The 14,633-nt window shown below is 32.1% G+C and overlaps 1 protein-coding gene across 4 annotated transcripts in view; it reads right to left on the bottom strand.

The window, feature by feature from the left end:
- ATP7 (copper-transporting ATPase 1) overlaps window positions 1–14,492 on the bottom strand; it is a 112,563-nt gene extending 98,071 nt beyond the window's left edge. Inside the window, exons 1-2 of one of the 4 annotated variants that reach the window (XM_074185800.1) lie at window positions 14,174–14,492; window positions 13,982–14,120 (exon numbers count right to left, since the gene is read on the bottom strand). In XM_074185800.1, coding sequence (XP_074041901.1) covers window positions 13,982–14,120; window positions 14,174–14,201 — 167 coding nt within the window. In that variant the 5' untranslated portion in view covers window positions 14,202–14,492. Of the gene's footprint in view, window positions 1–1,596; window positions 1,751–11,846; window positions 11,909–13,981; window positions 14,121–14,173 lie in introns of those variants that run through there. The other 3 variants (XM_074185798.1, XM_074185799.1, XM_074185804.1) reach the window with 3 other exon arrangements.
- Window positions 14,493–14,633: the final 141 nt, after the last annotated feature.

Raw genomic sequence — 14,633 nt, 5'->3', positions numbered from 1 at the left:
TGATGAGATTATCTTTATTTTTTTTTTTACTAGATGATGATATAACACTGGAATATTAATCTTAATTAAGAAACAAACGTGTTCCTGATTGTTTGTACTCGAAAAATGTTATTTCTTTAAATGTCTCTCTTCACCAATATTTTTAATCTGTTGTATGATTGCGTTATATTCATAATGCTGGACTAAAACTACGAAACTTAATGTAACTGTTTTCACTCTTCATGGAGCTTTTCCACAAAATAAATTCGTCTTTGTTCGTAGTGAGTAGTGAGAAAGATAAAATAAATTATCGAAACATGGGCATGAGATTCGACATCGCTGTTTTTTTTTCCTTTTTCGGTCTACAACATAGCAATTTTCCAACTACACTTGAGACGTAAGGTAGCCAAATACCCAAAACATTTATGTTTTCGATATTTGAATCGATGCAGTTTGTATATAAATTATATCAGCGAGTACCAATCTATATTTGTACTTTCAAATCAGTTTGAAATTGAAATTAGAACAAGTGAAATCGTTATGGCCAGCATAAATAAATAATTTTATATGGCTCAATACTTCTATTAAACTACTTGGAATAAAGAAAAATTACAGATAAATCTATTTCCAAAATTTGAAACACTAAGATCCTAAACTCTGAAATATACACAAAACAAGATAAATAGCTTTCAAAGTGAATATTTCCGTAACAATATTTCAGCAGATCTAACACAGTACCTTTTTCAGAGAGAAGTATTCATAGTTTTCCCTTTACTGGTATGTGGGTACGGATTCTCCATTGGTCTTGTGTTATTTATTTTTCAGATTGTGACTGGTTCACAAAAATATCTTTTAATGTTATAACAATTATTGAGTTAAATCTAGAAAAAATACATATTTATAAATTTATTCGTAATATAATTCAGGAGTTAGGGAAGTAACAGCAAACAAATTGTAAATTTGGGAATTTCTAAGTATTTTTTATAAACTTCCATTTTTGTTTTGGTGGTTATTCATGTCGATTATAAACCATAAATAAAATGGAAAAGAAATGTCAAAAAGTATATAATATAAAATAAAATATTCGTTACTGGTGGACTGAAAATACGATCGAAGTATTAATTTGTTCTCATACGAGGTCTCGCATATTAAAAGTTAAAGCCCTTTTCTCTCAAAAAGCAAGATTTCTGTTAACATTTGATATCAATTCATTAGCAATAAACAAATTATAAACAATAAAGTACTAGATGTTAGATTAGTCGTGAATTTTGAAGTTGAAATGAATAAAATATATTATATTTATGAATTAATAATTTCAACATCTAATAAATTGCTTGGAATCGAGATAAATTACATTATTGTAATTGAAATTGTATTTTATGGATTTGTGGGAATGGTCATTTTTTCAATACCTACAATTGGAGGCATATACTGGTTTTGCATTCCGATTTTTGAAGTGCACTAAAATTATTTTTATCAAGCTTTTTTACCACAGATCAAAAAAACACATAAAACGTGATGTAAGTGTTGATTTGTTTCCACTAGTATCACATGTATTTGAATATTCTTTCACTATTGTAGTTATGTGTGATATCTGAAGTAAAAGATCTTTCATACCTTCTGGAAAAAAACATAGTTTTCCCGTCAATTTAAATCAAACAAAGTCAACTGATCAAGTTGATAGCGTCAAATTCCGCCGAAACACTATCATTTTCAGATTTCCTAAACCAACGATCTGGTTCATTAACAAACTATCGTAGCGAACTGATTCCAGTTATTACAAGTAAATAAATTCAGAGTGGAACAAGACAATTTGACCAACTAGAAACACACGCGTTTTCTTCAAGTAAACGAAAGTTTAAATGATCTAGGCAGATTGTGTCCCCGATACGACGATAGCTGGCGCGATTTTAATGAAAGCAGAGAATGTACTGAATGTAGTTCGAAATGTCGAAATGTGCAGCAAAACGAAAGGAATTTAATTTCGAGAGACCATGAAAAATGCAAGGCTGATGTCTTTATTGCCGTGTCAACCGGAAATTTCCGCTAGGTATTTATCATATCGAAGACATTATTTTTCTTTAGAAAAAAAATAGGTATATAATAAAATATTCAGAAGTATCATTAAGAAATCTCATAGTTGGTATGCGTCGTTATGGGAAATATTTTTCATTACCATTCGACTAGGTTATGGATAAAATCTTGCAATTTATAATTGATACTTTTCTCCATACAACAGCGAAATGATATTTATATTTTTAATAAGTTATTGGTGTATGAATTCGAGACTGGAAAAAATTATAATTCGTAACTTTGCAACCAAAATAGAATTAAGAAAAGAATTGAAACAGCTCCAAAGACAGTTATCAAAGGTTACACAAAGATTGTAATGTGTAAGAGAAAGAAATTGTTCACGGAAAAGAATCGTATTTAGAATAATATTACCAAAGTGATCGACTATATAGATCAGAATCCACATCGTGTTACCCTAGCTACAGAGAGTGTTGTGTTAGCACTATTGATACTGATATAAAACCTATAAACCATATAAACCCTATGAACTGAAGATATTGCATGAGTTAAATGAAGATGATCTTGACAGATGATGCAGTTTTGTGAGTTAATGTCCGAACGTTTGATTGCAAATCGAAATTACATAAAAAGTATTGGTTTCAGTGACGAATGCACTTTTTTCTCGAACGGAAATGTCAACCGCCAAAATGTGCGGTATTGGTCAGACATAAATCCACATATTTTTCGAGAAGGTCATGGTCAAATTTCTGAGAAAATTAATATATGAATATTGGAAAATCATATTGTTGGTCCCATATATCTAGAGGAAAATCTGACTGGCGATTTACATATGAACATTCTTCAAAACCTCATTCACCCACGGATTCAAGAAATTGTGGACAACAATCAAGATGAATTCAAAATTCCAGTTATTGGTTAAATCACACATACCCAGGCATGTGGATTGGTAGGCGCGGTCCGTTGGAATGGCCTGCTCGTTCACCGGATTTGGCTTCTCTAGATTTTTTACTTTGGGGCTACATCGAAAGTTTGTGTTGCGCAACCTGGGACAATATCAGAACTTAGAGACAGAATTTCCGAAACTTGTGGTAGCATTACCCCCAGAATCATTCCAAAATGTTATAAATGAGTTGGAAAATAGACAATTTTACTGATCGAGGGATCAAGGAGGATGTTTTAAACATTTGCTCAAATTATTTTGTATGTATAAGATAAATAATTACGAAGGTGAAATAAAATATTATCGTTTTAAGCCCTTGAAATTAACACTTGTCGCAAAATATGTTACTGATTCATTACTCTTTCCAATGGACATTGATTTAAAAAAATCTGACATAGGATGGCGGAGTTACGAAATTCCTAGTCCTAAATTCAAACATCAATATCTCCGCATTGTTTAGAGAACTGAAATACCTTTCATACGAAATGTCACAGAAAGGGGAAAGGTGTGTTTGCAAATGTCACACTGAGATTGTAAAATTGTCCGACTCCGATGACTATTTACGGCTGCACTATACAAATACTTTTCCCAGACAAGAACTGAAGTACTAACTCTCGACGCGCGTTTCGCTAACCACTTTAGTAAATGATCTATAAAACCATTCAGATCAATGAATAAGTTATGACAGGACTCTTTGAAATTTGAAATAGTCTTGGATATGAGTTAATATGGTATGAAAAATTGAATACCGAACAACTTTTTCAGGAGTAACCTATTTTTCAAAAAAATGATCAATCTGACGGGTCCTAAATTAAAATGTGGCTTATATTCAGCCATTTCTCAAACAAAAACATGCAAAGTCAAATTTCAATCATATCAATGTAAAAAGACCAATATGTAGTCTAGGTCACAAAATCCTTTTTTTGGAACTTCTTTCCAAGGGCACCGAAAATTATGATCCAGGGCTCATTCGATTCGGAATGACCTGTAGCAACTTTTTGAAAAATTTCAAGAAGGGCTTGAAGAAATTGCAAAAGTTATAAACAATTTTGTAAAAAAATGGAGGTTTGGTTTTCTGCAAATATCTCTGAAAATATTGAAGATATCCAAAATTTGAAAAAAAATCCTTAAAGAGGAACACATTTACTAAAAAAAAGTCCCACCTCCCGAAACTTTATCACCAATATTTATAATTTTAATTTTGAGGCAAAAATAGCGCTAAAAGTGGGCGATGCGCGTCCCGCACACGATGACCGATACGAACCTTTGGACAATAAAAATTATTTTAACCCATCAAATATCATTATTAAGAAAAAATATTCACATACCTTCTAGACACTAGATTAAACGAAAATCCATGAAAAACATTTTTTCCTGTGATTATTTTATAAGATATACTTAAGTTAATTAACTGATTTTCACAAGTTTTAAATTTACCCTGATAATTTTTGGAGCTTTTGGAGCTTTTTTTAAAAGCCTTAAAAAAATTCCGTTGGAAAAATTAAAAAATTTTGATTTTCCACTTGATTATTAATAATCAAAGACGTTAAAAAGTGAAAAATTCAATTGAAGCAATGCAAAAAGAAGTTTTTTAATATTCAAATTTATTCGTATTCTTTTTATTTAAAGTTACATAAAAATGATTTTTCATATTTTTTATCTCTATTTAATTAAGATATTTGAACTTTTTTGGGGAGATTTTTATCAGTGCTAATTTTTAAAAACAAAATAGTTTCTTTAAAAAAAATATTGCTTAAAAACCCATTTGTTGATTAACGATTTTTTTTATACTAAATTTGAATATTAAGGAACGTTTTTTTTAATCATAATTTCTATTTCTCTTTGATATTCTGAAAAAAAAAATTTTTAATTTATATTTTATTTATTTATCTAATAAACAATCAATGAAGTCGCCCCGGAGCGCCAATTAATTTTTATTGTTGTTTTTATTTTATTTTTATCGTTGTTTTAATAGAATTAAATTTCTATTATAAACAATTTGTTTTAGAAACATTTCAGATATCTTTAATAGTTTCCGAGATATTTTGAAAAACCCAACCCCCCTTTTTTAACCAATTTGTTTATAATTTTTGCAATTTTTTTCGAGAACCTCTTGAAATTTTTCAAAAAGTTGCTAGAGGTCATTTCGAATCGAATGAGCCCTGGATCATAATTTTTGGTGCCCTTTAACAGAAGTTTCAAAAAAAAAAGGATCTTGTGACCCAGACTAATGGTGCCGACTTTAGTGTTGTCACTGTAGAACTTATGAAAAATTATTGTCAGCTTGATTTTGGATTTGTCAAAATCCAAAATCAAGCTGAATGTTGTGAACCGAATGTTATAAAGAAGTCAAATTATCATATTCACAGGCTTGTACAATTTAAAAATGTATTAGGATGAAAAATATTTCTAATAAAGTGGCCAGCATTGTTAGAGGACCTGATTTAACTAGGTTCATGGTTGACCATCAATTACAAGATCTTTCACAAATCGGGCTCAGTGAATACGACAATCAATCAATCAAATCACTCTTTATTTTAATGCAGACAAAACTAACCTTGTGAAATTCCATAGTCATCAGAGGAAATTGGTAGATATAATTTTAAATAACACACCTCTGCCTTTAAATAACAGCTGTAAATTCTTAGGACTATTAGTTGATTCACATTTAGATTGGAAAGAACATTGCAAGGTCCTGATTTCCAAACTTTCATCTCTCCACTATATGTTCAGAAATCTCAAAGTTGTTTTGACATAGCAACAATTAATAAACTTATACTATGCACAAGTGGAAACGACTGAGGTATGGTATTTGCCTATGGGGAGCCTCTACACTGTCGGATAACGTCCTCGTATCACAGAAAAAAATCATTAGGTGTATTGCTGAAGTGAAAAAAGACTATTATTGTCGAGAAATCTTCAAAAGATTTGAAATTCTGACCTGTACAGGCCTCTACGTATTTGAAGTCTGTATTTATGTGTTCAAAAATAGGGATTTTTTTCTCATAAATAACGATTTCCACGAATACAACACACGTCGTAAGAATGATTTACGAATACCACTCTCTAAACGCAATATTTCCCATAAAGCTCCAGCTCGAATCGGAGCAAAGATTTTCAACAACTTACCTTCCTCCATTAAAAGCTTAAAACATGAACGTACTTTTAAAAAAAACTCAAAGAATACCTGGTTGAGGTCTATACTCTTTAAATGAATACTTTTAACTTGAATTTTCATTTAATGTGAATCTGTATTTTTATCAAGTCAATATTCTGTGTATTGTGTATATGTATATGTGAACATGTCTTCTTAGTATTATTATATAATCCTTAATGTACTGTTATGTTCCTTTTGTACATATCTTCATTTAAATCCCGACCGTACCACCATGCGGTTGTAACCATGACTCTTTCTTATACGACTGTATGTTGTCTTAAAGAAATAAAGTGATTTGATTTCATTTGATTTGATTTGAATCGATGCCGTCGATTAAAAAAAAATGAGAAAATCGTTCAGATGAGCTGGTTACACCCGAGTTATTATTTCGGAAGTTTTGTCCATTTCAATGCCATGTGTTTTTGTAGCTCCATATCTCAAGAAATATTTATTCTACTGTATCGTGGTATATATTGATCGATTGATCGATAGATCTATTGATGCTATTGATTTTTTTCCAAAAGTTTTAATTTTTGCCTCTTTTCTGAACTCAAGTGCAAAAAAGCCCGAAAAATTAACCAGGCATTTGGCAATTACTGTTCGACGTTGATTTGCGAAATTTCGTTCAGGATATTTTAGCCTCGAAGATGAACACGAAGTGGTCAACCTACAGTAATCCAGAAAGAGAATTTAATGACCTGGTGGAGACTGACACGTCGAAACGGTGCGTGGGAGGCCGAAAGAACTGAGCATTAGCTCCAATACAGTTTTTGATAGTTTAAAACGCATTGGAAAGGTTAAGAAGCTCGAAAAGTGGGTACCTCAAGATTTGAACAATCGATAGAAATTTTCACCTTTCAAGGTCTGCTCTTCTTTGCTTTTGCACAAGCAAAACGATCCTTTTTTCGATCGGATGGTGTGATGAAAGGTGGATCCTCTACGACAAAAGAAGACGTTCAGGGCAATGGTTGGACAGTAATGAGTCACCTAGACACTTCCCAAAGGCAAAAAACCAACAAAAAAGACCATGGTTACTCTATGGTGGTCAGCAGCTGGTGTGATTCACTATAACTTTCTCGAACCAGGCCAAACCATCACAGCAGAGTCCTCTTGTGAGGAAATCGACAAAATGTAAGAAAATTGCATCAGCAGCAGCCGGCACTGGTCGGCAGAAGAGGTTTGATCCTGCCTCAAGACAACGCCCGTCCGCACGATTCACAAATAACCGTCCGAAAATTAAACGAATTGAGCGTCGAAGTTCTGCCTCACCCACCATACTTCCCAGATCTCTCGCCAACCTACAACCATCTTATCAAGTACTTCGATAATTTTCTCACCGGTAGAGTCTTCACCAATCCGGATCAGGCAAAAACGGCCTTCGTCGACATCATCCAATCCCGAGTACACAATTTTTATGCTGACGGAATTGATTGACTTACGTTACGTTGGCAAAGTGCATTGATTCATTGAATCAGTGCAGTTTTGCCACATTGGATAAGTATTCACCGAGATTTTACAGTTTACAGTAGACTCATGAAAACGGACAAAACTTCTGAAACAACCTTACATTTGGGAAAAAAACTCCCCAATAAGAAATATGACAGAATAGTTCACTAAAATATAAACTTGAAATAAAATTGAACAAATAACTTCGACAAAAACATCGATTTTTAATTCTTTTTATTATCTTTAAACGCTATTGACAGTGTACTTAATTTTATAAACATTTTTCTATGCCATATCCCATATCGTTACTAGGGTTACCAAATAGGGATAGTTGCGAAATAGAGTCAACTTTAGACGAGGGGGTACCTCAAGAAAAGAGGAAGGTGTGGTTGCAAACATGGTTGGTGTCAGTGACACATTGAAGATAATTTTAACTAAATCCTGCGCAATTTGGTGTCCTGATTACGAAAAAAATTAAAAAAGGTTGTATCTCCCACCAATGTTTCACATTTCACTATTGAGTAAAAGTAAAGTTTGAGTATCAAAATGTATAAGATACAATTTTTGACTACTTGAAAATTTTGAAGTTGGCAATATTATTTTAATGTAACGGAGTTAACAATGAAATAAGATGTTCCAAGGTTGATAATTCTAATAAATTTTACTGCCGTTTAGTTTTTTTCACTAGGTATAATCTGAATTTGTGCAAATATGAACTCAAACTGCTCTGTGCTTTCTATTAAAAAATTTAAATGGTTAAACCTGATTTTAAAAATTCTCATAACGCTTCTTGCTATATTTGTGGTAATTTTGTAATTCATAAACATCAAAGGAACATTACCGACTTTATTAAAAAAAGTTTACTTTGCATATGTTAGTATAGAAATCAGTAATCAACACAAGTGTCGAGTTCCTCACAAAGTATGTTATGTTTGTGTCGAGAGAAGATAGTTTTTGAATTTGCAGTACTCATGATATGGAGGGAGCAAAAAAATCATTTAGATGATGGTTATTTCTGCAGTATAGATGTTAATGGATATAACTCCAAAAATAAACGACTCATTGTTTATCCTAACCATCTGTTGATCGGCCAATAAAACATGGACAGCTTTTCTGTCCCTGTACCACCTGAGGTTTTTGGCAATATTATATAGTGTATATACCAAGGACGTAGAAAACGTGCATGGTATATACCTAGTCCCGAATATGGTCAGTCAATTGACTGATGACGATTTCTAGTGTACTTCGGACAATTTAAAACCACAGTTATTTGCACAAGCAAATAACTAATAAAGTGAGAGATTTGGGTTTGACTACGAAAAACGCAGAATTACTGGGTTCTAGGCTAAAAGAGAAACATTTATTGGAACCTGGAACATCTATTCACCATTATAGAACAAGAGATGAACAATTCACTCAATTTTTTCGGCAGGACGAAAATCTGGTTCACTGTCATGATATTGACAGTCTAATGAATGAATTTGGCATTGAATACAAAGATGAAGGAGACTTATTATTGACTCATCAAAAACAAACTTGAAACTTGTGTTATTAAAAAAAGGAAATACTTATGCTTCAGTGCTTGTGGCACATTCAATTCATATGAAGGAAACTAACGAAAATATCATTTTAGAGAAAATTAACTATGAATCTCATGATTAGATGCTGTGTAGGGATTTGAAAGTTGTCTACATGCTCCTTGGATAACAAAGGGATTCCATGTTTTATATGTGAATGGGACAGGACAGCAAGGGATCAACATTTGTCTCAAAAACAATGGTCCCTAAGGAAAACTTCGAGATCTGGCATAAAAACATTTTACACCAAACTTTAGATGACCCCAAGAAGATTCTAAAGTTGGATTTAATGAAACAATTTGTTGAATCTTCGCCTGAAAATGGTGATTGTTTTAAATATTTGTGTGCGAAATTTCATCACTTATCAGAAGGTAAGTTAAAAGAAGGAATTTTCGTCGGGCCTAATATCCGTAAATCAGTGTTTCTCAAAGTGTGCGCCGCGGCGCCCTAGGGCGCCGTGGAACCTTTACTGGGGCGCCGTGGGCCACGGGTGAGTCTCAAGGTACAACGTTTTACAACATAGATAACTGAGAGTAAAGGTGACACGTCGGTACCTATTAATAAAAATCCTCTGATAATATGATAATATCGGTAATTGCAAAATGCAATCCGTTCCAGACAGCCACCTACCTACTTCTATTAATTAAATATCTAGTGCAGTCTTTACGTTCGGGGCGCCGCGATAACCTTCAAAAAACATAAGGGAGCCGTGAATTCGAAAAGTTTGAGAAACACTGCCGTAAATTGATGTTCGATTCAACTTTGAAAGCGCCAATGAATGAGAAGGAACAGGAGGCTTGGATATCATTTAGAGAAGCTGTGATTAAGTTTTTGGGTAATGTAATTCGAACTATAAACTTATCGTAGCTAGTATGATAAACAAGTTTAAAACTCTTGGTTGCATGATCAGTCTTAAAATCCACTTTTCACATAATCATCTTGACTTTTTTCCTAAAAACGTGAATGAAAAGCAAGGAGAACAGTTTCATCAGGTCATAAAAAAGATGGAGAAACGATACCAGGGACGGCGGAATATAAAAATGATGGGTGATTACTGTTGGTTAATTCACAGAGAACAAAACGCAATTCATAAGTGAAAAAGCTACGCAAGAAATGTCATGGAGAAAAGGGGGAGGAAATATTAAAAAAATATATAATTTAAGCATTTTACATTAAAACTAAAGTAATATGATTGTAAGCGACAATATAACCAATTTATAAAATTGTAATTTGGTAAATTTCCATATATCAAATTTTCCCTATTTTTTAAAGTAATAAATCAATATCATTTTTCGAAAGAATGGTGTTTTGTTGCTATTTCTTTGTCAGCAGAATACTTTCTGTGAATGTGTCCAGAGAAAAGAGTCAAGTCCTCAATCTCCTTTGAATATTGTACACTAACAATGTTGTTTGTGTAGTTTGAATATCCAATCAAGAGGATTGCTATTTATCATATATGTAGCAAATGTATAATTTGAGATTCACAAAGTATTTAAATTTGTAGAGGATTGTTCAACTGTCTAGTTTGAAATTTTGTTTCAAGTTTCTGAGAAGCAGCTTTTGCTTTTCCAGTGATGTAATTGAGCCAACTTGTCATTATTAGAAATCACACGTTAAAAGTTAGGACCTCGTTAGTCCATAGTTCGCCCAAGTTTCGACTTCTGAGGGTTGTCTTTCATAGGGGTGCGATAGCTGGTTAACGGAAAAATATATTTTAAACATATATTTTGAACATATATTTTAAACATATTTATTCGATGATGCGATCAGTGACGTGTCCCCTGACGATGGTATGTATGATTCTGTCACATTCAAATTCTTCGCCATGTTCTGAATAAGTGCCATCATCTTCCTTTTAATACTTCGATGACTGATGAATCTCGTTTTGTGAAAACTCCAACCAGTTCTCACATTTATCTCTTATTATTTCACGGATCAGTATCATTGGACAATTAATTCAACCAATCACACGGCAGTGCCCGTTATATGCAGCCACAAATGTATATCAAAAATGATATTTCACAATCCCTTCTATAGAGTAACTCTGGGTTTTTCCAGATTTTCCTCCAACAACAAAATGTTCTCACATATTTGCTAACATCAATGATTTATAGGAAAAACTGTTTGTTGCGATTCTTTTCTTTATATTAGGGCGCACAAACGTCCAGATAATCAGACAAACACACAGCAATCAGTTACACACTAATTAATATAAGGTGTGTTAGTTCAATAGGTGTTTCCAGTTTTCATATTAAACAATATGATAGTCATTCTTAAAGGGTTGTAAAAAATATTTGCCTTTTAAAAAGAAAATTATAAATTACAGTTCTATTGTAGGGAAAAAACTGCATTAATCACATGTTGGATATTGTGTGATGATAAATAATACTACAAATGTCAACTTGTCATTCAGATAGAATTGATCGTTTCTTAAATATATTTTGCATGATTGACTCTATGATTATGTGGTATGAAAACTGCTGAAAACACCTATATTTCAATTCATCAGAATACTTCAGTACTAGTATTTCTAATAGGTTCTCATTCGTTTATTTTCTATGAGATTTCAAATTTGTCAACAATTTTTTAGACAATGGGCATCTAAACCTCTGTCAAAATCATGGTCAAGAACATTCAAACATGTTTTTTTAATTATAAATTTTCATCTTATATGACTTGAGGTTATAAATAAACTGTATAGTTACACACTTACAATTTTTTCAAAGGTAGGAGCTCCAAAAATATCTTAGAACTTGACATATTTTTCACAATGTAGAAGCAAGAAGATGAAAAGTTAAACAACAAATGACAACTCAATAACAGCATTAATCACCGAATTTGCGATAAAAATCAAAGTATATGGAATTCAGGAAACATATTTCAGTGAATAATATTCTTGGTGACCAATTCCGCACAGTACAGATTGAAGTTACTCACAATGACTTATCTGTATAAATGAAATATGAGGGTACTTCACTTTTGACATTGAGCTAGTAGTTATACATTTTGATGAGAAGGGTTCCGATACATTGAGAAAAATCTATTTTCTGTACTCAATGAACTATCAAATATTTTACTAAGGAATTTATTCTATTTATGTTTACGTGGCCCCATCTAGTGAGTGAAAGATACATTAAATGGATCAACTGACTGCCTAATGGTAGTCTATATAAATGGCATAACCTTCAGTATGCCTTAAGAGATAAAGGGGACAAGAATTTGTAGTTAGCCAATCATCCATTCATAATCATGAATTTGAAATCTTTTCAAAACATTTCAATAAGTTTTGAATACTCAATTAGTCAAAAAATGGTCACTTCCTGATTTTGTCAATTGAATTAGTGGCAATTGTATTGTGGTGAATAAATGGGATTTTGTAGATACATTATGAAGCCAGAATTTACAGTATCATGAGTATCTAGAAAATATCACAATTACTGAGTCAACCATGACAATATTACTATATTATTAATAGTAGAAGTGTTAGAATGCATCTTACAAAATTAATTTTTACACACACCAGAACTATGAAACAAGTTTTCCAGATGCACTGTTTGCCAATAGAGTTGCCATCAATTAAACTTATTTCTCAAACAATTATTTTATATCTGTTTATGTTTGAAAGATGAACTTTCACTAGATCTGAGTGACAGATGTTATATTAATGGTTTAGAGACTGAGGGTTTTTCAATAACCAATTGAAATTTTAATTCGTGTAACTGCTTCACCCTCCTAGATGTCAATATTATGATCATTCAGAACTTGTATTCATTTTTTTTTCTGGAAAAAAGTAGAAACAGGAAAAAATTATGTCACAATTCAAAATTATTTTCAAATACTTATAGGAAACTATTCAAAAATATTTTCAAATATAGGTCTCATCAACCAGTGTTTTATATGTGCTTACATTAGCTCCCATTATGATGTTCTTCTTTTAGTACTGTCTTTGTTTCTGCATAATTTCCTCCGTTTCCCTTGTTCAAAAATTTCTATTTTCTCAATTATCCTGTGTAACTAAGTGTTCATTATATACCACTTCAGGTCATCTTTCTTTAAGGAGCTTACCAAATATTCTGAAAAACGAGTACTGGACCCTGTTTACAGATTTGCCATATGTTATGTGACTCGTGAACAACTTTCACGAGTCTGGTAAGCTGTAGGTATTTGTAGCTTCCAAAATCATCAACCGGCAGATTTTTTTTTACACCAATAAAAAAATATTCCTTGAGGGTGATTTTTTCTTTCTCATGTTAGGTACATTTTCACATTGTAGGACCCTTCATTCGGCTCCAAGAATGTCAACATTGGGTCATAGATCCAATAAAATGATACTGCTTACTCTCTGGCATACTTCAGAGCCTAAACTTTACCATGTATAGCAAGAAATAATCAATTCTAAGCTATACTTTTCGAATTGCTTGTTGACTACCCTATGGAGCAGGCAACTCCATGCGTGGATGATATGAGATCAGAAAATAATAAAATGATTATTAACTTTTTTAGACTCAATCCTGGAACTGATGATCTTTAAAACTCATAATCTTCACAGCTGGTCCAAGGTCAGACTTATTGAAAAAAATAATAATCATTGAAAAAAATAATAATGACTAATTGTTATGTAGATATCAAATAAATGCCTCCGTCATGCCTGTTATTAGATAAGGTTATTTGGAAACTGGTCAATGTAATGAAATGTCTCTAATATTGAAATTTCAAGAGACACTCTTGAATAACTTTTGAAAAGAGCACACATTCAGACTAGTCACGAAAACCAAAACTAAGAGATTGTACTATGCCTCACAAGTATTGAAGTGTCAGTATGCAAAATAATCATGATCTTGAACTTACTTTATGATATTGAAGTTTCCTTCCGGTACCGTAACATCAACATATGAAAAATCGTTTGGCACTTTAACGGTAGAGCCATCAATTCTCTGTATTTGTACCCTAAAAGTTTCAATGTCTTCAGGTGATTTTTTAAGACCATCTGAAAGACAAAGGAATTAGTATTAAAAACATATTGAATGAGGAGTACTCTACCTTTTGGAACAAATCTCACTGCATTCATTATTGATAATTGTTTTTTGGATATGAAATATTTTGTATCAATCTTAGGTGTACAACTAATCAACGGAATACAATCATTTGATTATATTCAAATGATGCACTTATATTATTTACACCACTACAAGAAAAGATTGAGGACAAAGGAATTTTAAAAAAATCAATCCCTTATTCAATTTTAATAGGTACATGAATATATTATTGGAACACATTACAACTTCACTGAAAATTTGAGAAAAAAATTAGTCTCCAAAATAAATTTCAAATATATGTCACCCATTTATCAAAACATTATTAATTTTGTTGAAGGCTTTTGGTTGGTCAAACTGAAATTTGACGTAATTGTCATTACATTTTTTATTTTTATGAATTTTGGTTTTTTGTAGTGGTCAACCTACAAAACTTCATTCAACATCTATTTTGAATGAAAAATAAG

The sequence above is a fragment of the Leptinotarsa decemlineata genome, unplaced genomic scaffold (genome assembly GCF_025532065.1).
Source record: "Leptinotarsa decemlineata unplaced genomic scaffold, Ldec_3_MD MMD2_tig00078346_RagTag_RagTag, whole genome shotgun sequence".
Lineage (NCBI taxonomy): Eukaryota > Metazoa > Arthropoda > Insecta > Coleoptera > Chrysomelidae > Leptinotarsa > Leptinotarsa decemlineata.
The sequence above is the reverse complement of the archived record's forward strand: the minus strand, read 5'-3'. Positions and strand labels throughout refer to the sequence as shown.